At 34.5% G+C, this 19,969-nt stretch overlaps 3 protein-coding genes across 3 annotated transcripts; all 3 read left to right on the top strand.

Annotated features, from left to right (window-relative positions):
- The first annotated feature begins 3,621 nt into the window (after window positions 1–3,621).
- LOC114174088 lies at window positions 3,622–4,394 on the top strand. The gene has a single exon (XM_028058837.1). The coding sequence runs from the start codon at window positions 3,716–3,718 to the stop codon at window positions 4,226–4,228; it is 513 nt and encodes a 170-aa protein (XP_027914638.1). The 5' UTR covers window positions 3,622–3,715; the 3' UTR covers window positions 4,229–4,394.
- Window positions 4,395–4,615: 221 nt separating this feature from the next.
- LOC114174087 (proline-rich receptor-like protein kinase PERK4) lies at window positions 4,616–9,802 on the top strand. The gene is made up of 9 exons (XM_028058836.1): window positions 4,616–5,420; window positions 5,662–6,354; window positions 6,480–7,025; window positions 7,193–7,279; window positions 7,372–7,442; window positions 7,578–7,654; window positions 7,742–7,886; window positions 7,999–8,163; window positions 8,978–9,802. Exons 2-9 carry the CDS (start codon window positions 5,772–5,774, stop codon window positions 9,200–9,202), a joined length of 1,899 nt encoding a protein of 632 aa, XP_027914637.1. The 5' UTR covers window positions 4,616–5,420; window positions 5,662–5,771; the 3' UTR covers window positions 9,203–9,802.
- A 3,722-nt stretch (window positions 9,803–13,524) lies between these two features.
- LOC114167409 (U1 small nuclear ribonucleoprotein 70 kDa) lies at window positions 13,525–18,304 on the top strand. Its single transcript, XM_028052499.1, is given in 11 exon segments — window positions 13,525–13,833; window positions 13,961–14,024; window positions 14,027–14,074; window positions 14,162–14,241; window positions 14,757–14,832; window positions 14,916–14,980; window positions 15,061–15,123; window positions 16,426–16,507; window positions 16,578–16,740; window positions 17,021–17,080; window positions 17,252–18,304. Coding segments are annotated over 11 exon segments (1,428 nt in total). The 5' UTR covers window positions 13,525–13,722; the 3' UTR covers window positions 17,868–18,304.
- Window positions 18,305–19,969: the final 1,665 nt, after the last annotated feature.

The raw sequence follows: 19,969 nt of genomic DNA, 5'->3' as shown, positions 1-19,969 counted from the left end.
TTCAACTTCTTCATGGAACTATCAAAATGATTGGACCATTGGATTGGTTTCATAGGTGATGCTTGTTGGAGGAGAACATCGAGTGGGAATATATGCCAAGGAAAACATTGAAGCTGGTGATGAGATTTTTTATGACTATTGGTATGATTTAGAATGTGCACCATCATGGGCTCTTCCACCAGAACACAATGCTTCCAAAAAAGATGACTTAGGCATTTCTCATAGCAAGGCAAAGAAACGTTAGTCTCTCAAAAACGAAATTTTGATCTCCTATGTGAAATAGTCAAGGCCAGATATCATTTGGATAGTAGTTCCAAATGTTAATATACATGAAATTAGCCTAAACATTGTGAGTATGAGCCTCTTTTTGTTTTAGACATAGTTATATTTCTATTTATTCAATACTAAATTTGGATATTTACATTAGTAATGCTATTAAATTGCAACAAAAAAATGTTATTTCAATCCATATGATTTTTTTATCATTCATTGTTTTTTAATTAAAATAAATTGTTTCTTTATAATTTATGGAAATATCTTTTTGAGATTTGTTTGTGTCGAGTGAGTTTGTTCTTACTTAATCGTTCTCTCTTTTGACAATATAAAATACTTTCTCTTATCTAAATTTTATCCAATCTTATCTCAAATATTCTAAGAATCTCTTTCATTATTAAAATGTTATCAGTTCATTAAAACTTTTTTATTGGTGAAATATTCTGAAATTACTTTTATTCAATAAGTAATCTTGAACTCTAATTATTTAGTTAAGAGGATGTTTTTTTATTGATAAAGATCTGAGCATAAATTTTGATTTAAATTATTTTTTATTCTCTTGTATGTTGAAGATTTTAATTCATTATAGATAAGACGAGTTTATAGGATATAAGTGATACAAACCTCATTTCATAAACTGCTTTTATAGGGTTAAGTTAAGCTTAAGGTGTATTAGTTTGAACGAATTTACTATTGAAAGGGAATATCGCAGACGAATATGCGTAGATCCTTCACGTTTCAATCTACGGATTTGAGAAAGAATAGGAGCGATAATTTATGGGATGACCTTCGTCTTGAATCTCGCTGAGGGGGGAAGGGATTTATGGTGGTTTAGCGTGATTTTAAATTGTTATCCCTACATGACCTTGTTATCTTCACGTCCAACCACAATTGTACATGCCTTGACGAAAAACTTTCTACGTTTGTATGATTTGTTGGAGTGTGTATGTAGAGGTGTTGTTGTTCGTGAAGGCTGTCGCTTGCGGTGGTTGGTTGGTGGTTCTACATTCACTCACTCTTCCTCAAATTTATCCTCTCAAAGAAATACACCCTTAGGGTGTTAGGGTATGTTCTATTGTGAAGATGAATTTGAGAGAGAAAGAGTGGATGAATTTGAGTGTCAAAAGTGTAGACCTTGCGTAGGGAGTGTCAAATTCATTCACTCACTCTTCCTCAAATTTATCCTCTCAAAGAAATACACCCTTAAGGTGTTAAGGTGTGTTCTATTGTGAAGATGAATTTGAGAGAGAGAGAGAGAGTAGATGAATTTGAGTGTCAAAAGTGTTGACCTTGCGTAGGGAGGTTCCCCAAGCAACGCCTTATTTAGGTCTGGATTGATTGCTGCTCCAAAACATCCATTTCTGGTTGCGTATCACACACCACCATAGATCACAACATTGCAAATGAACCACCTCCATGAGCTCCGCCACAAATCAACTCCACCACTTTCTCGAGTACACCACAGCGTGAGCTCCATGAACGATCCTAACCACACTTGTCAACCACCTAATGTGCGTTGCTCAGCAGCTCCTCATAGCAGCAACCTTGCCCTGTAACACATAAACACGTTAAAAAGCCTTTTTGTGAAGCATAACATTGTAATCGGTTCCATCAATAAGAAAACTAATTTTCACACAAACATGGCTTCTTGGAATCGGTTCTACCCCACCTAGAATTGATTCTCTTTTTCTTTGTAAAGTCACAAGGTTCCACCTCTCATGTCAGACATGTCTTCAGGAATCTCGCAAAGGGTTCTGGCTAAAAAAACAAACCCAAAAAGCGTGACACACAAGAGTGGTGCATGCATGTGAAATAAAGTGTGATCTTAACGAAGGTAGTTTGGTCATTAATAATAACAATAACAATAATATATTAATTTTATTATAATGACAAAAGAAAAATCTTATATTTTAATTTATATATCATTATTAGTCAAATCACTCAGAAATTTCATACCTAATTCCACTCATTTAGACCTCCAAATTTCTTAAAAAAAAAACACACAAAAAGTACTTTCAAATCCTTTCAAATTCATTCACTCATTCTTCCTCAAATGTATCCTCTCAAAGAAATACACCCTTAGGGTGTTAAGGTGTGTTCTATTGTGAAGATGAATTTGAGAGAGAGTGGATAAATTTGAGTGTCAAAAATGTAGACCTTGCGTAGGGAGGTTCCCCAAGCAACGCCTTGTTTAGGTCTGTATTGATTGTTGCACCAAAACGTCCATTTCTGGCTGCATATCACACACTACCATAGATCACAACATTGCAAATGAACCACCTCCATGAGCTTGCCACAAATCAGCTCCACCGCTTCCTCGAGTACACCACAGCGTCAGCTCCATGAACGATCCTAACCACACACGAACACATTGTCAACCACCTAATGTGCGTTGTTCAGCAGCTCCTCATAGCAGCAACCTTGCCCTGTATTACATAAATGTTAAAAAGCATTTTTGTAAAGCATAACATTGTAATCGGTCCCATCAATAAGAAAACTAATTTTCACACAAACACGGCTTATTGGAATCGATTCTCTTTTTCTTTGTCAAATCATAGAGTTCCACCTCTCATGTTAGGCATGTCTTCAGGAATCTCACAATGGGTTCTGGCTAGAAAAACAAACCCAAAAAGTGACACAGAATAGTGGTGCATGCTCGTGAAATAAAGTGTGATGTTAAGGAGAGTGGTTTGTTTGGTTATTATAGTATTATCACTCTCCAATTAACCCATCTCAAACGATATTAAAAAACTGGTGCATTTCAAAATTCACTAATTCTCTCATCCTCAAATCACTAAAAACGAACATGAACCACAACCACAAATTCAAACCTCAATCCTTATGAACAGGAAATCACCCAAGATACCACAACATTAAATTTTACTCTTTTTTTTTTTTTAATTTGTATGTCTTTGAAAATGTATATAAAAGAGTATAATACATATATTTATAGGATTGTGATAATTTAATAATTATCATATTCTATATCACTATCTAACAATACAAAATATTCTTATTTTATTTTTATTAACATCTTATTATTGAAAAGAAATATAAAATGCACTAATATGAACAGATGAAAAGTAGGTATTAGATCATTTACCCAATATTTACTTTTTTTAATTCAAATCATTTATCTTTTTACTTTCTTTTTCTTTCTTTTTTGTTTTACTTCTCATTTTAAATACTCAATCTAATCAAATGCAAAAGATAGAAAACCTGCTTATTACTTACCTAACCACTGCAGGATAAATTTATAGATGTTTTTTTGTTATTTATTATTAATTGGAAGTAGATTTATTGTTTTTATTATTAGATAACAATAACATTAGCCGCAAAATATTACCCCTATTCCACTAGCACCAACAATTTAAGGGTGTTTATTCTTCCCCTCCCTCTTCCTTCTTGATTCCTCTATTGCTCAAAGGCACACCACAGAACCATGAACGCTTCAAGGATGCTGCTATTGTCGCCACTATCGAGCTGCAACGTAGTACGCGGGAAGCTTTTTCCAGAGTCAATTAGGAGGCGCAGTTGTTGTTCTCCTCCACCGCTGAAAATAGTGAGCATGGCGAACGAAGGCAGCGATGCCAGCAGCAACGGCAGCATCATTGAAAAAGCAGCCATTGGAGGTGGATTGGTCTCAACTCCAGTAATCGCTTGGTCTCTCTACACTCTCAAAACAACCGGTTGCGGTTTGCCCCCCGGTCCAAGTGGCTCGATCGGTGCCCTGGAAGGAGTGAGCTACTTAGTCGTTGTGGGCATAGTGGGTTGGTCACTCTACACTAAAGCCAAAACTGGTTCTGGACTTCCCAACGGTCCTTTTGGTTTATTGGGTGCCGTTGAAGGCCTTTCCTTTTTGCTGTTGCTGTCCATTGTGGTTGTCTTCGGGTTGCAGTACCTTGACAAGGGTTTCATCCCTGGTCCTCTCCCCGCAGATCAGTGCTTTGGCTAGGTTCTGCAGTAACTATGTCATTGTGCAACATGAGCCACTACAATGTTATCTTCTACTTGTGGATATGCACGTAACATGTGTCTTAGAATGTCGTAATATGGGTGTTTATTCTCCTTTGAAGAGTTCAAAGTATAAAATGGAAAGGATTATGATATTTTCCTTTTAATTGTTTGTGTTTCTTTTTTATTTGTAGACTACGTCACCCTTATACTCCCTTGTCACCCTTATACTCCCTTGTTCACAACCACATAAAATAGGAAAAAAAAAAGTTTAAGTGGATGGAGATGGTTTTGAACAGAAAATTGATTTGTTTTGTTTCCTTTTACACTAAATTGTGTGTTTGATTTGTTCTGTGTAGAGCGAAAGGAAAATGTAAACAATGGATTGAGCAAAGAACGAAATTGATCCATATTTCATAATTATTTTCTTTTTCAAAGAAGTTACTAGTTCTTGTGTTTTGGGTTAAACTACTAGGCTAAGATTCTTTCGTTATATTTTCATGTACATAAATTTAGTCTTCAAACTTTTAAAAAACACAACTTTAGTTTCTCTTTTCACTGTCTAGAGTTGATAACTTGAACACACTCCAACTCTTTTCACTGTCTAGAGTTGATAACTTGAACATACTCCACCGCATTCTGGGACACTTTCGCTGAAGAGTTTCCTCCTTCAATATCTTGTTAAAAGCTGTGTTCAAACATATCTAAAGTATTATCTCAAAGGGAGGATAAATATGGAAAAAGGAAGGGTTAACATTGCTAATCTGCTATAAATGGGATTGTGAGATAGTTGCTTTTAGTTTAGTATATAAATTATATGATGAGTTACTTCTCATACTGAAAATAAAGCCTATTAAAGTTTAAGATGTTATTTTTAGGAGAATATAGAAGTGCTTTTGGTAAGCTATTTGAAGGTAAAATGTGGTATGAGTGAGCAGAATCCTATAAGGAAATAATGGCCGAAGATGGGATAACAGAAGGAAAACCAGCCAAAAATGGTCAAAGCTATAACTGATTCAAACTAAGCAAGAGGTGGCAGAGAGAAATGTATTGATTGAGAAAAACATAGGTCCTCCTTTGTAGGAGACCATTGAGGGATAACAGCAAAACCTCCTTTTGTATTATGGACTTTTTAGCATGCAACACGTTTCCCTTTTTCTTTCTGTTGAGAACCCCTGTTTTCTTCCAATCAGGTACATTTTCTCCATGAGAAACAAAACACATCTCCCCACGACACTTCAATCCCATAATCTAGGAACACAAATTCCATTAGTAATTCAAGATAGAAACAACAATACACATAGTAGTAACCTGGTTTTGACTTTTGTGTAGGTTAATTGATCATTTCGCCTTCATCTACGTACATGTAACTATAACACGCATTCACATTTTCACCATAACTCATTGATCACCCCCACCACTTGTTCTTTTCAGGGGTCCAACCGTTTGTAGGTGGTGTTTCCGGCGACGTGCTCTTCTCGATACAAACCTTTGGCCGGAAACCAGAATTACGTGCTTCATGTGAATTTTGAGATACAGTAACAATGTCTTCCCCTCCTCAAGACAGTTCTTCAGATAATAATGAAAAACCTGATGATTCTACCCCAGATAACAGCACTCCGGACAACAGCACCCCCGATGACGCTGACAACTCATCTTCACCACCTTCAAATTCATCACCGCCACCATCATCACCACCACCTTCATCGCCACCTCCATCTCCGCCACAATCATCATCATCTCCATCTCCGCCACCCCCATCAGAAAAGTCCTCTCCTTCCCCTCCAACATCAACCAATCCAACCCCGCCATCACCCAATACTTCCCCACAGACACCTTCTCGACCCACTTCATCACACTCTCCTCCCACCTTTAAATCACCAACTCCTCCACACAAATCATTGCAACCTCCACCCGCTTCAAAAAATAGTGGCAGCGGCAGTAGTGGTAAACATGGAAAAAGCGAGAGCAGTAATCGTGGCAGCCAAGATAACAGTAAAGCCATAGTTGGAGCAGTGCTTGGGGTGGGAAGCGTGCTTCTTGTTTTGGTCATCGTCTGCGTTATCTGTTCCAGGAAGAAGAAAAAGAAGAGAATGTACTATTATGGAGAGCAATCACTCGGAAAAGGTAACCAACCAAAACGGTTACTATTTCTTGCTTCGCTTTTTTGCATATCATACGCAGCACCATGTTATACACTTGTATATACTAATGTTGATTTCTGAAGTTGATATAACTAATGGTTTCTACAGGGAATAATAATTATTACAATAGTGGTGGGCAACACCCGGGTTATTACGGAGGTCCACACGGGGACCATGTTGTGAGGATGCAAAATGGAATGGGTATGGGTCCCGGTGGTGGTGGTGGTGGTGGAGGTGGGTGGGGTGCACCTCCTCCGATGATGCATAGTGCTGATATGAGCTCGAACTACTCGACGGGACCACCCCCTTTGCCTCCTCCGTCGCCAACCCTTGCTCTAGGCCTCAAAGGTGGCACCTTTACTTATGAGGAACTAGCTGCTGCCACCAATGGATTCGCTGAGTCAAAATTGATAGGACAGGGTGGGTTCGGTTATGTCCACATGGGTGTGTTGCCTAATGGAAAGGAAGTGGCAGTTAAGAGTCTAAAAGCAGGAAGTGGACAGGGAGAACGAGAGTTCCAAGCTGAGATTGACATCATTAGTCGTGTCCATCATCGCCATCTTGTGTCACTCGTTGGATACTCTATTTCTGGTGGCCAGAGAATGTTGGTCTATGAATTTATTCCCAATAATACCTTGGAATATCACCTTCATGGTAACTACTACATATATGCATTCTTGCAAAAAGCACTGAGTGAATACTAGTATTTAGATCTGACTCTTGTAATGCTCTGGTGCGGATTACTTGTGACATTTTTCTGACTTCTTTTGCTGTGACCACCTGCAACCAAAGTTACTAATGTGTTCTATGGTGATATGCAGGAAAGGGAAGGCCTACAATGGATTGGCCTACCAGAATGCGAATTGCAATAGGAGCAGCCAAAGGACTCGCTTATCTTCATGAAGATTGTAAGAGAGTCACTTCCCTTCTTTTTTATTCATTTTATTCTGTATTTACATTTTTTTTTTTAATTTTTGCTGTATTTTCATACGCACTTCAGGTCATCCTCGTATAATCCATCGTGATATTAAAGCAGCGAATGTCCTCATTGATGATAGCTTCGAAGCAAAGGTTCGGCATAATTACATATTTTATCTATTTCATTGGTTTACATACACATATTTACCTACTTCATTATCATCACACATGTTACGAATGTTATGTTGTTGAAGCTAATTGAGTTTGGCAACAACGCATTTCATTCAGGTTGCTGATTTTGGATTGGCTAAGTTGACCACCGATAATAATACTCATGTATCGACTCGAGTCATGGGAACTTTCGGGTAATTTTTCATAACCACATGGTTTCATTGCCTGTAGAAACTTCAATAAAGAAATGTTTTTTGCTCACGATATGCATGCTGACACAGGTACCTAGCCCCAGAATATGCATCAAGTGGAAAATTGACAGAGAAATCTGACGTTTTCTCATTTGGGGTGATGCTATTGGAACTCATAACTGGGAGGCGACCTGTGGATCACACAAGTGCCATGGACGACAGCTTAGTAGATTGGGTTGGTATCATCTTCATCTAAGGCTCCATCATTTGTCCTATAACATGTTTTTTTTTTTTTTCTCGTTGAACTAGTTGAACTAATTTCAACTTTTGGGAACCTATGAACCTAGGCTCGACCACTACTGAATCGTGGATTGGAAGAGGATGGCAATTTTGGAGAGTTGGTTGATCCATTCTTGGAGGGAAACTACAATCCTCAAGAATTGACTAGGATGGCAGCTTGTGCTGCTTCTAGCATTAAACATTCCTCCAAGAAACGTCCAAAAATGAGCCAGGTATATATATGATTCATACAGAGGTCACATCATCACTATTGATTAATGCCATAAGAGTATTTATGATGGTGTGTGAGTAAACAAAACATAATAAGGCGAGTTTATAGTATATAACTAGGTATAAATCTCATCTTATAAGTTTTATAGAGTTGAGTTATACTTAAAGTACACTTCTTAACATTATAAGAGTCATGGGTTAACGAAATTTGATGTTTATTGGGTCTATTGTTGTTCTAGCCAAAAGGTAAAATCCGATCAGCCAGAACATCCAAATAGTCATTTCTCTTTTTCCTATTTCCTATGGTCTTTTTATCCTCTTTTCTGACCTCGGTTCTAGCCTTGGTTTTTGCTGTCTTTAATATTTCTTAACACCCAAATTACTCTCATCCTCCTGTCATTACCCTCATAATTATTAATGAGGTTGGCTGTTTTTCTATCCCTTTTATCAATGAGGTCGGCCGTTTTTCTATCCTTTTTATGGGTGAGGTTGGTAGTTTTCCTATCCCTTTATTAATGAAGTTGGCCGTTTTCGTATCTCAATTGGCCTTGGGCCTAACACCACAATTATCGGACTACCCACTAATTTCTAGTCCCATGCACAAGATGTATAAATTTCGGCCTGAGGGAGTGTGTTGGAAGTTGACTAAAGATAAGACGAGTTTATAATATATAAGTAGATAAAAACCTCATCTTACAAAACTGATTTTGTTGGATTGAGTTAGAACAAAAGTCCACTTCTAAACACCTTTTATAGTGACCGACTTAATTCATGTTCCATTAAATATAATTTATTAACTTATGAGTTTACGTGCAGATTGTAAGAATATTGGAAGGAGATGTGTCGCTGGATGATTTGAAAGATGGGGTGAAGGTACCGCAGAGTAATGCTTTTAATTCTTCATCCGGGTCAGATCAGTATGATACAATGCAGTACAATGCAGACATTGAAAAGTTTAGAAAGGCAGTCTTTTCTAGCCAGGAATATGGCATGAGCAGTGGTGGCTCTAGTAGTGAAGTGAGCCAGAAACAACGGCTTTAGATTGCGGAAGTGATGAGATTACTCACCAATTGCAGTATTGGTTGCTGATATTATCCCGAAAGGAAAGGGAAAAAAACGAAGTGACCAGTTACTGCATTTTATTGTTTCATTGGCATGGGAAGTGAGGTCTCAATTTGTAGACAACTGAACTGAGCTTGGTGCCTTCAACCGTTTCAGGGTGCGTTTGATGAGGCCTAAGGTCAATGTAATGTTATGTGGCTTGCATCTTTTGTTCAATGTTTTATGTTCTTTGATGTAAGAGCACGTGTACGGAATGGAGTCTTGAACATAAATATAACCCTATCATTCATGCAATGTTTCTTGTATTTGTTTCACCCAGGTCGTCGTGGTGACAGTAGGTCTTTCAAGTACTTCATTCTTTTCTTTTATTTTTTCTTCTCTTTCTTTCAGGAAGGTATAGTAGGCCTTAAAAATATATTATATTGTTGTTTCTGATAGAAGAAATATTCAATTTCATTTATCAAATTTTGATGTGTAGGTCTCTCAATGTTTTTAAATGGGTCTAGGAAATTTTGTTCATGTAATTCTTTCAGGAGGTTGAACTTTCAAAACAAGTTCACATCTGGATTTCAGAAATATTTCACACTCACTCTTGTATATAACTCCTATGACACTTAAATGCATGTAAATGAGTTCTTGAGTAATTTATCCATTTGTATTTAAATCTTTCTCTTAATTTTGTATTGGTGTATAATTAAAAACAAAACACTGAAGCATTGACAAATCCTAGAAAATGGACGACTAAAATGAGAACCCAAGTTCTGATAGTTCAACATGAGAAAAGGATAAAGAACCTACTAAGTTCAATTTCTTTTAAGCTTATTTTCGGCTTTTGTTTGATGAATCTTCCATTTTCTCCTTCTATTCAATGAAATTTCAAGATTACAAATATAAATCCGATTTTATCAATTTTTCTTTCAAAATTTTGGCAGTGAAAAAAATTTATATGTCCACCATAGATAGTAGGGAGTAGCCAACTTTAAAAATGCTATCATAGGACAGTGAATAAGAAGATGATTGTTATATTGAATGTTTAAAATTTATTTTTTTTTAAACAAAATTTGGGACTAAATTGAAAAAAATAACAAATATTGGGACCAAATTGAATATAGAACATTAACTTTGACACGTGACACACTACTGGGTTGACACGTGGATATTAAAAAAAATTTAAAAAAATTAAAAATTTAAAAAAGAAAAATTTAAAAATTTAAAAAATTACAACGTGACACATGGCAATCACTTAAGCGGTGTTAGCAAAAAATGATCCAATTGAACAAAATTGACAAAAATGATGACCTATTTGAATACAAAACCAAAATTATGACTTATTTGACAAAACTTGACTAAAATTAGGAAAAAAAAAATTATTTTAACCATATTTATATTACATGTTAAATAATGTATGATGGGGATATATATATATAAGCTTGAAAGTAGAATGTCGGATACAACATATAATAACCACAAATCATCACATCTACTATTATGACTCTCACGTTTTAATAAGTAATTTAGATCCAAAAATGCTTTAAATAATAAATGGATGGATGACTTTTGTTAACATTCATGTAAACTTATATACCAAAATTCAACAAGATTTATTTGTATTAAAGAAACACATTCTACGTTGATAAAAATAAGAATTAAATGTTAATTGACACATTTTACAGGCTTAAGTTATATAGCCAATGTTGAAACTTTTCACTTTTCACCTAAGTAATATCTCTTCATTGGTTCATCGATCAATGTAGAATGTCCAAAATAACTGATATTAAATGTTTATATTGGAGTAATGATATAACTTAAATACAAAATAATAAATTATTGAACGACTACTTACATATATTTATACATCATTTTATGATAAAAATTTCAGTAACATAAGTATTGGACAATGATATCATGATTCACATTTTTTATTCATATTATTTATTCCTTTTGACTTAGTGTGAGCTATTGATTGATATACCACTATATTTTTTTCTGAAAGAATCAATGGTTTATATTAAGTCACGTCAGAAAGTAGAGGATGAGAATAAAAAACAAAGAGTCAAAATATAATTTTTCCATAAGTATTTAGACGCAAAATGAAACAACTTCAAAACTTATTTACATAGAAAAATATTAGGAATCTATTTGACAATTTTGAATTTTTAAGATTAAGTTGAATATTTACTCATGTTTATATCATTGAATATGAAGAGTTTACTCAAGTGATGTTTCAAGCTATATTTTACATCATTGAATATCATTAAAAAAATTACGTAAAGTTGTTTGACTTTATATTTTGTTTTATATATATATATATATATATATATATATATATATATATATATATATATATATATATAAAAAGTAAAATAATAAGTTCTTTCTATAATATATTTTATATCTATCATATATTTTATATCTCTCGTATTATCACAATCACTTAAAATTTTCAACACTCATAATATTACATACTCTAATTATATGATTTTTAATATTCCATAGTGTGATATGACTCTTAAAATTTCATAAGTCGACATCTTTGTTAAGTTCACATCAAACTCTTAAAATAAAATATATAAATTTAAATGAATGTTTACTGTAGTAGGAACATCGAACCTCTTTAAATTTCTTTTATACAAACAAAACTACTATGTAAATAAAAGAATTTCATTTTGATCCCTCAAATCTGTATACATTTTTAGAATAAAATTTTGATACTTTCAAAATATTTGTGAAGATTCCCCATTAAAGAGAACTAATGCTCAAAAATAATTTATGAAAGCTAATTACAATGATTATACTATATAAATATGACTTAATTACCAAATTATATAACAAAAAATTACTACTTGAGCAAAGGTTGAATATTGGCCACAAGACAATAATACTAATAACTCTATTTGACAGTTCACATGTCAAAACTATTTAAAAGAAGAAAAAGCTAATGTTGAATGTTTCATAATTTCTTACATTTATAAGAAATATAATACTAACCTTTATATAAGATATACAAATAATAAAAGAAAACAAAGTGAGAAGATTACTCAAATGTGAAAAGTTTTATGTGTAATATTTATTTTATAATAAATCTCTATCATAGACCTGAATTGTAATTTACTAAGATATTATTATTTTTATGTGAATTTTCTTTGTTCTTTATTTATTTTCTTTTACAGTTTTTTCTAGTACTATTTATTGTTTGTGTAGTAGGCGATTTTCTATTCCACAATAAATAAGGTGCATGGACTGGTGTTGTGTTTCTACTAAATTTAAACTATGATCAACAGAAATGATAATATAAATTAAAAATGAGTCATGTAATGAATTGAGTTAGAATTTTCTGAATAATTCACTGTTAAAGACAAATCTAAAAAAGTACCTGTATTTTTCAAAAACTATAAGAGAAGACGGATAATTTTAATGTCAATTCATATTTTATAGAAATTTTTATGCTTAAAAAAATAGAAGAATACAAACAACACCTCTTATAACTGGTAGAGAAAATAATCTACCACGAATCATATGACATGGTTCAATATAATATTCATCATAAATCATTTATTATAACATTAAAATATCACTTATATGTCTGAAAACATTTATTTATTACACATTTTAATTACTTGAAAATAATTATTTTACCCAAGTATCTTCAGGATTATCTATTAGAATAGAAATTAAGATTTACAAGTACAAATGTCTCTTAAAGTATACTTTCTTTGTTCCAAAATAATTGTAGTTTTAACCTTGCAAAGAAGTAAAAATAAAAATGAGTGATATTTTTTCCTTCGAATAAAAGATTATTAATTTCTCTATACTTTTAATTAGTTGGATAATACTCACTCTCGTTTAAACATGTCATTTTGATACCCATTCCTAAAAATATGTCAATTGAGTCACAATTTTTGAAAAAATATTTCAATTAAGTCTCTTTTAGAAAAAAAATTATTAACGCCATTAACTTTATTGATGACTTTTATTACTAAATTTTAATATAAATATAATAATTAAATAATTAATTTTGTAAGTCATTTTAAAAGTTGAAACTCAATTGACACATTTTTTAAAAACAAAAAAATATCAAATTAATACATATAAATAAAAGTGAGTATCATTCGACTAATTAAACATTTATCCGTACCGTCTCACAAAAACAAAATTAAGTACTTTATATTTTAGTAACGCATTAAAAAAAATCAGAAAAATATTTTAAAAAGTGAAATATTTATTATCGCTGTTATGCAACCCCAGTATACATTTATGTATTGAATAGTCTAAAATATAAAATTGAACATAAAACCCTACCATACCTGGAAGTGGATATAAATAACCGAGAGCGGAGGCAGTGAGAAGAAAGTAGCAAGATCCCGGTACCGTTCGATCTTTCATCCAACGGGGCGGGGCAGAAGTTGGATCGGATCTTCTTCTTATATTACATGCATTCGTCTCTCTGATTTGGTTTTTCATACCCTCACATCACACCACACTCTCATCTGCGCAATCCCATGGGGGACTTCAACAACAACAACAACGATGCCTTCATGCGCAACCAAAACGCCGCCGTTCAGGCCCGCACCAAAGCCCAGAACCGTTCCAACGTCCTTCAGCTCAAACTGGTCTCTTCCTCCTCAATCTTCTCTTCCAATTTCTCTTTTCTCAATACCAATTTTCGATTCGTGACCTTAGCTAGGGTTTGTTATGCTTATCTAATTCCCGTGTTTTTGTTATGTATCGGAGATTCAGATTGGACAGAGTCATCCGACTGGTCTCACAGCGAACCTGCTGAAGCTCTTCGAGCCCAGGCCCCCTTGGAATACAAACCGCCGCCGGAGAAGCGGAAATGTCCACCGTTGACAGGTTTTGTAAACGCTTCCGTTTGCGTTGGTTGGTTCTATTTTTGTGTTGTGTTCATTTAATTGATATGTTTCTCTTACACTTTTCAAGGGATGGCACAATTTGTGACCAAATTTGCTGAGCCTGGGGATCCAGAATACGCTCCACCTGTTCCAGAAACCGAAACTCCTGTACTGTTTCGTTCATTTTCGTTTCTGATAAGTGGTTTATGTGTGCATGTTTTATTTACTTTGTGCAAGCGTTTGATTATTGTTGAAGCTTATTATTTTGATTGGGAAGCTTCGCTTCTACTCTGAAATTGAAGAAGGCTGTGTGAAGGTTGAGCCTTCTTCTGAATGGTGTCTGTGATTAGTCTATTGCTTCACCGAGAGCTTGAGATGAAAATTTTCCATGATGATTATTTTGTAACAGATGTTAATGTGGAGTGCAGGGACAGATTTAATTGAGTGTTAAGAGTGCATGGTTTTAATAAATTCGATCCATTCGTTGCTTATGATGTATGGTTTAGGTTTCAAATGCATGGTTACTTTGTGGAGTGATCATTTTATATTCCTTGCCTTCTTGATCTTTTCTGTGGTAAATTTCTGTCGTTTGTGGTAGTGTTTTGAAAAATCATTCTAGACTAGGTGTTAGACGGCAGAAAAATTATTTTAGATTATGGTTTTGATCCATTTTGCTGGTGTAGGCACAAAAAAGAGCCAGAATACACAAGCTAAGACTAGAAAAGGGAGCTGCAAAGGCTGCTGAAGAGCTTGAGAAATGTGATTAGTCCCTTATTGTGAATATGTTAATATGACTTTATTTATGTTCTCTGGATGTCATTCTTATATTGGCTGCTTTGCAGATGATCCACATAATGATCCAAATGTGTCTGGAGATCCATACAAGACATTGTTTGTGGCTAAACTTGTAAGTTGGATTTTCTAATGTAGTATTGGTTTTCCACTTTATCAGCATATGTATAACTTATTGTTGCTATCTTCAAACAGAGTTACGAGACCACTGAAAGCAGAATCAAAAGGGAGTTTGAGTCATATGGTCCAATCAAACGGGTAGGTATTTTGAATATCCCCAAGGGTATTTGGTAAGAGCTCATTCATAGTTTCTTAGTTATCTTCTGTTTTCATAAGTTATGTATATTTTACCAACCTTCAAAATGTCTTTATCAATTACATAATTCTAAATGTATATCTATATATACCTTGAACAACAAAATTCAAGCTATTTTGATAATATTTTTTAAAATTGGACATGCATATTGATTAATCTTGTTGACCAGCTATTAATTTCAAGGTATGATTATCTGGAGAATGTGATTTTGTACTGTGTACATCAGTAAACCAGTTGGTTATCATTGCTGAACTGTATAGCTTGTCACGATGCTAATCAATCATGCATAACTATTATCCTGTTCTGTCCAAAGATTTTAGGATACAAATTACGCATTTTCCTCATTAAATTTATCATCAATGATGGTGAGACTTTGCAATGGTAACAACTGTATTTTAGTGGCACCACTAATTACCATATAATGGATTTCCTGTATTGGTTTCTTTTATTAGTTTCGACTTAGTTCCTCTGTTAATTTATGTGGATCTAGAGATCTTCTTAGGGTATGGGTCTATCTAGGAATTATGTTAGCAGTAGGTATAGTATCTAAAAATACATCCATGGTAAGGGTGTGGACTTCTTATTCTGCAAATGGTAAATTGTTCTAAAATTTCAACCAATCTGGACTCAAGTTCAAGTGCTTCCATCTGCTGTTAACTGAACATTTAGTTGAGCAGAGCAGTGATGTCCCCCGTTCCTTTTGGCCTTTGTTTTCAAGCAAGAAAAGGAGACTGACTTCTGTTATTTTCTGCACTGGGTAAAATACATTGGGAGTATCACATTCTTTTCCTCTTCTGTTTAATTTCTTAGCTAGTATGTTTTTGATGTTGCTAAACTTTATTCTTGGCCGAGGCTAGAGTATCTATCAAAAACAAATCAGCAATTGAGAAGATGTCATGGTATTTTCTATATTACCTATAGTTGTTTTTTATTTTAAAAATAATATCCCTGGTAAGGGGAACTAGTCACCAACTGGTTAATTGGCCCCAAATACATCAGTTTTTCTGCAACTATTGCTGGTGGTGATTCATCTCTCGATGGGAGCTGTGTGATTTAAAAAGGTGAGCACGGCTAATTAGGCACAGTGCCTGTCTGCCGTGCCATTTAAGAATATACCATTAGTCCTTTTTTGGTAGTAATGTTAATTCTGAAGTGAGGGAGTGTTGTTTATTATATTTTCTTTGCAGCTGAAGACCAAAATTTTCTTTTCTGACTGGTCTTTTTTCAATTTAAATATGGTATAGGTTCGATTAGTTGCTGACAAAGAGACTAATAAGCCCAAGGGTTATGCTTTCATTGAGTTTCTGCATACAAGAGACATGAAAGGTTGACAAAGATTAGTTAATTTGTTCATTTTAATATGGCTTTAAATTCACATCCGTTATTCATTTTGCAGCTGCTTACAAACAGGCTGATGGTAGGAAAATTGATGGTAGAAGGGTGCTCGTTGATGTTGAGCGTGGGAGGACTGTTCCAAATTGGAGACCTCGTCGCCTGGGTGGTGGGCTTGGTACTACTAGAGTTGGGGGTGAAGAAGTTAATCAACGGCATTCTGGGAGGTTGATCAGTCTAACTTCAATCCTTTTAGTAATTGGCACTGTTATCATTGTCTTTTTCAAATAACCTGCACTAGGGTAACTGACAGAAATTAAACTTCTATTGACTGTTTATTTGGCTTAACCAATACACAACTCATCACCCTAGGTTGCAAATGAAACCCCTAGTTTTTTGTTGAATACTAACCCCTTGTTTCTTTGTTGAACGGGATATGTGCTGTTGATAATTTGTTGTGTGCTTTGTTTTCCGTTGAAGGGAAAATGACTTGATTTCAATTTTCAGGGAGCAACAACAGTCCCGTTCTGAAGAACCAAGAGCGCGAGAGGACCGACATGGTGATAGGTAAGGAATATCAAATGATTTCCATACAAACAATTGTTTCATACTTGAGAATGTTCTGTTGTTTCCCTGCATTAACTGATGTTCGTACAATTCTGAACTTTTAAATTATGTTCTTTCATAGTATATTTCGCAAGTCACTTACTTTAATTACTGTTGGCTGAGATCATTTAGGGACAGGGAAATATCACGTGAAAAAGGTAGGGATAGAGATAGAGATCGGGAGCGATCACGGGAGCATTCTCATGAAAGGGTCAGGGATCGTGATTATAGAGAGGATAGACACCACAGAGACAGAGACAGGACAAGAGACAGGGATAGGGATAGAGATAGAGATCGTGGACGTGATCGAGATAGGGCAAGGGATCGTGACAGGGATAGGGACCGTGATCGACACCGTGAAAGGGATAGAGATTATGATGTCGGGGATACTGATCGGCGTTCACGTGATAGGGAGTCTGAATATGATCGTGTAGAATCTAAACATGAGAGGGACCAACATGGAGAAAGGAACCGTGACTATGAGCCTGAGGATGATCGTGGTAGGCATAGCCAGTATGAGCACGGACGTCGACATGCTGACCCTGATCATGACCCTGAGCAGTATGACTATCATCATGGAGATGACCGTGGTGATCATTACAATCAGTACCATGACCATGATAGGATGGAAGATGACTACCATGTAGGACGTGCAACATCTGAATCACATGAAAAGGAGAAAAGTCATGGTACAGACCGTGAATATCGTCGCTCAGAGAGATCTCATTCCCGGGAGTATGATTACTAGGAATTGGGCACCGTATATGTCGACTTTATTGGTAATATTCATCATTTGGCTATGTTTACTTCTGATCTTGCTGTCCACTCCTGGTCCCTGGTAATTGTTGTGTGATCATTGCACCATAAAAAGGACACAGTAGCCGCTGCTATCCATATTTGAAAACTTGAATACTGCATCTTTCGAGTCGTTTGCTTCTGTTTGTGAACGTGGACTTGGACATCTAGTGTTGGTATTTTGTTTTGATCTTTGTGTTGTTTTCTTCTGACATTTTATGAAATCAACATAGGATTTTCTGGTTCATTTTTTATGGGAAAGAATTTGTGCGGCTTCCAAGTTTTCTGTGGACTTGGACATCAAATGTTATCTATCTTTGGATTTGTGTTGTTTTCTTCTGACATTTTTGGGAAGTGAAACACAGGATTTTCTGGTTTTATTTTTAGGAATCAATTTTTCGGCTTCCAAGTTTCCTTTGGTCACTTATAAATGATTGGAGCTTATGTATACAATACAGAGTTCCAACATTATTGGTCCGTTTTCTTATAGATTTTTCTTACGTTGGATGCCTAATAATCGGATACACTACTTGATTATGTGACGGGACTTCCCATGATTATTTGAGGTTCATCGTTTGATTCGGTTTATGCTTAAAACCGAATCAAATGATTTTATTGGAGTTGACAGTTAGCTACTTTGATTTCATTTGAATTTGGAAAGCTAACGCCATGGAAATGAATACATTTTGTATGTTTCTTCTTGCAGTTTCTAAGGAGAATTGTTATGAGTGCACCGCTAACTGTGAACTTTATTTTTCATCGACGGGAAGTGTATGTTAGGAATGAAACAGCTCAAGCAAGTAAGCTGCGGCAATACCCTGGTGACCTAAAGCTTGAGCTGCCTTGAATTACGTGAGAATTTAAGGAAACTAAAAAGTTCACTTTTACTTTATTTGAACTGAACTAATAAACAATTTGGACAAATTAAACTGAATTCGAATCCACTTTATTGTAAGTTCGGACCAAACTGCCTTCACTTTACTGCAGAATACAGCAAAATTTTCAGATCTTTGTAGTCACTGCGAATTGTGCATTTTTCTACATAAATTGTTCACACCTTTAGAGGCACTGTGCAAATGGTTCTGATAGAAGAGTTTCCACAAAACATTTAATTGCTCTAACCGTTGCATGTTTAGAAGCATGTTTAGATCTTTCGAGTCAGATGCGTCCAAAGCAAAAGCTCCAAATGTTTAAAATGTTCGTGTATTCACTCACTCAAATTTTTTTTTATCACTTTGCTGCTGTAGCAAATTTACATCACCAGCAATACTTCTATGAAAGCAGGTGTTCAAGACTGAACCAATCAAATACTTCAGTTCAATATTTATTAAAAATAATTCAGTTCAGTTGTTAAATATCAATTCAACTTGTCTTTTATTACGGAGTAGTAGTAGGGGCTGACTCACTGTTCAATGGTCCAAATTAAGGAGTTAATGTAACGAAGACAAGCGTCACCAAGGTTTGATTAACATTTCTTTTCATCCCATAATATAAGGTTCTTTTAATTTATTTTTTTGTTTTATTGTTTTAGTTCCATTTTTATCTTAGTTTTTACCATTGACTTTCTTCATTAACTCCTACTGTCATCACATACTGCACTAAAATTATCAAATCATTTTTTTATGTTATAAAAATGACATGTGAGATATAACTTCATCAGATATTAAAACAAAAATGAAAAAATTATTTACAGTAAAAAATAACAAAAGATAACATTTACGAGTTAATGATATAAAAATTTAGGTTAAAAAGAACATACATAAATGTTACACAAATTTATTCATAATTATTGAATAACATCAATATATTTATAATGACGTTGATTTTTTATTTAAAAATTGTTAAAAAAAATATTATTGATATCATTAATCAATTTTTACATCTTATTTACATAGATAATTTTATTAGGGTGGAAAATTCTCAGTAATAAACTAAATGTACTTTTTCTTTTATTGTTTGTAATTATTAGTCTATTTTTAGTTGTTAATATAGAAGTAGTGGATAAATCGATTTAAGAAACTTATTAACAAATTAGACTAGACAAAAAAAAAAAAT

This window comes from Vigna unguiculata, chromosome 2 (assembly GCF_004118075.2).
Source record: "Vigna unguiculata cultivar IT97K-499-35 chromosome 2, ASM411807v1, whole genome shotgun sequence".
Classification (NCBI taxonomy): Eukaryota; Viridiplantae; Streptophyta; class Magnoliopsida; order Fabales; family Fabaceae; genus Vigna; species Vigna unguiculata.
The sequence above is the reverse complement of the archived record's forward strand: the minus strand, read 5'-3'. Positions and strand labels throughout refer to the sequence as shown.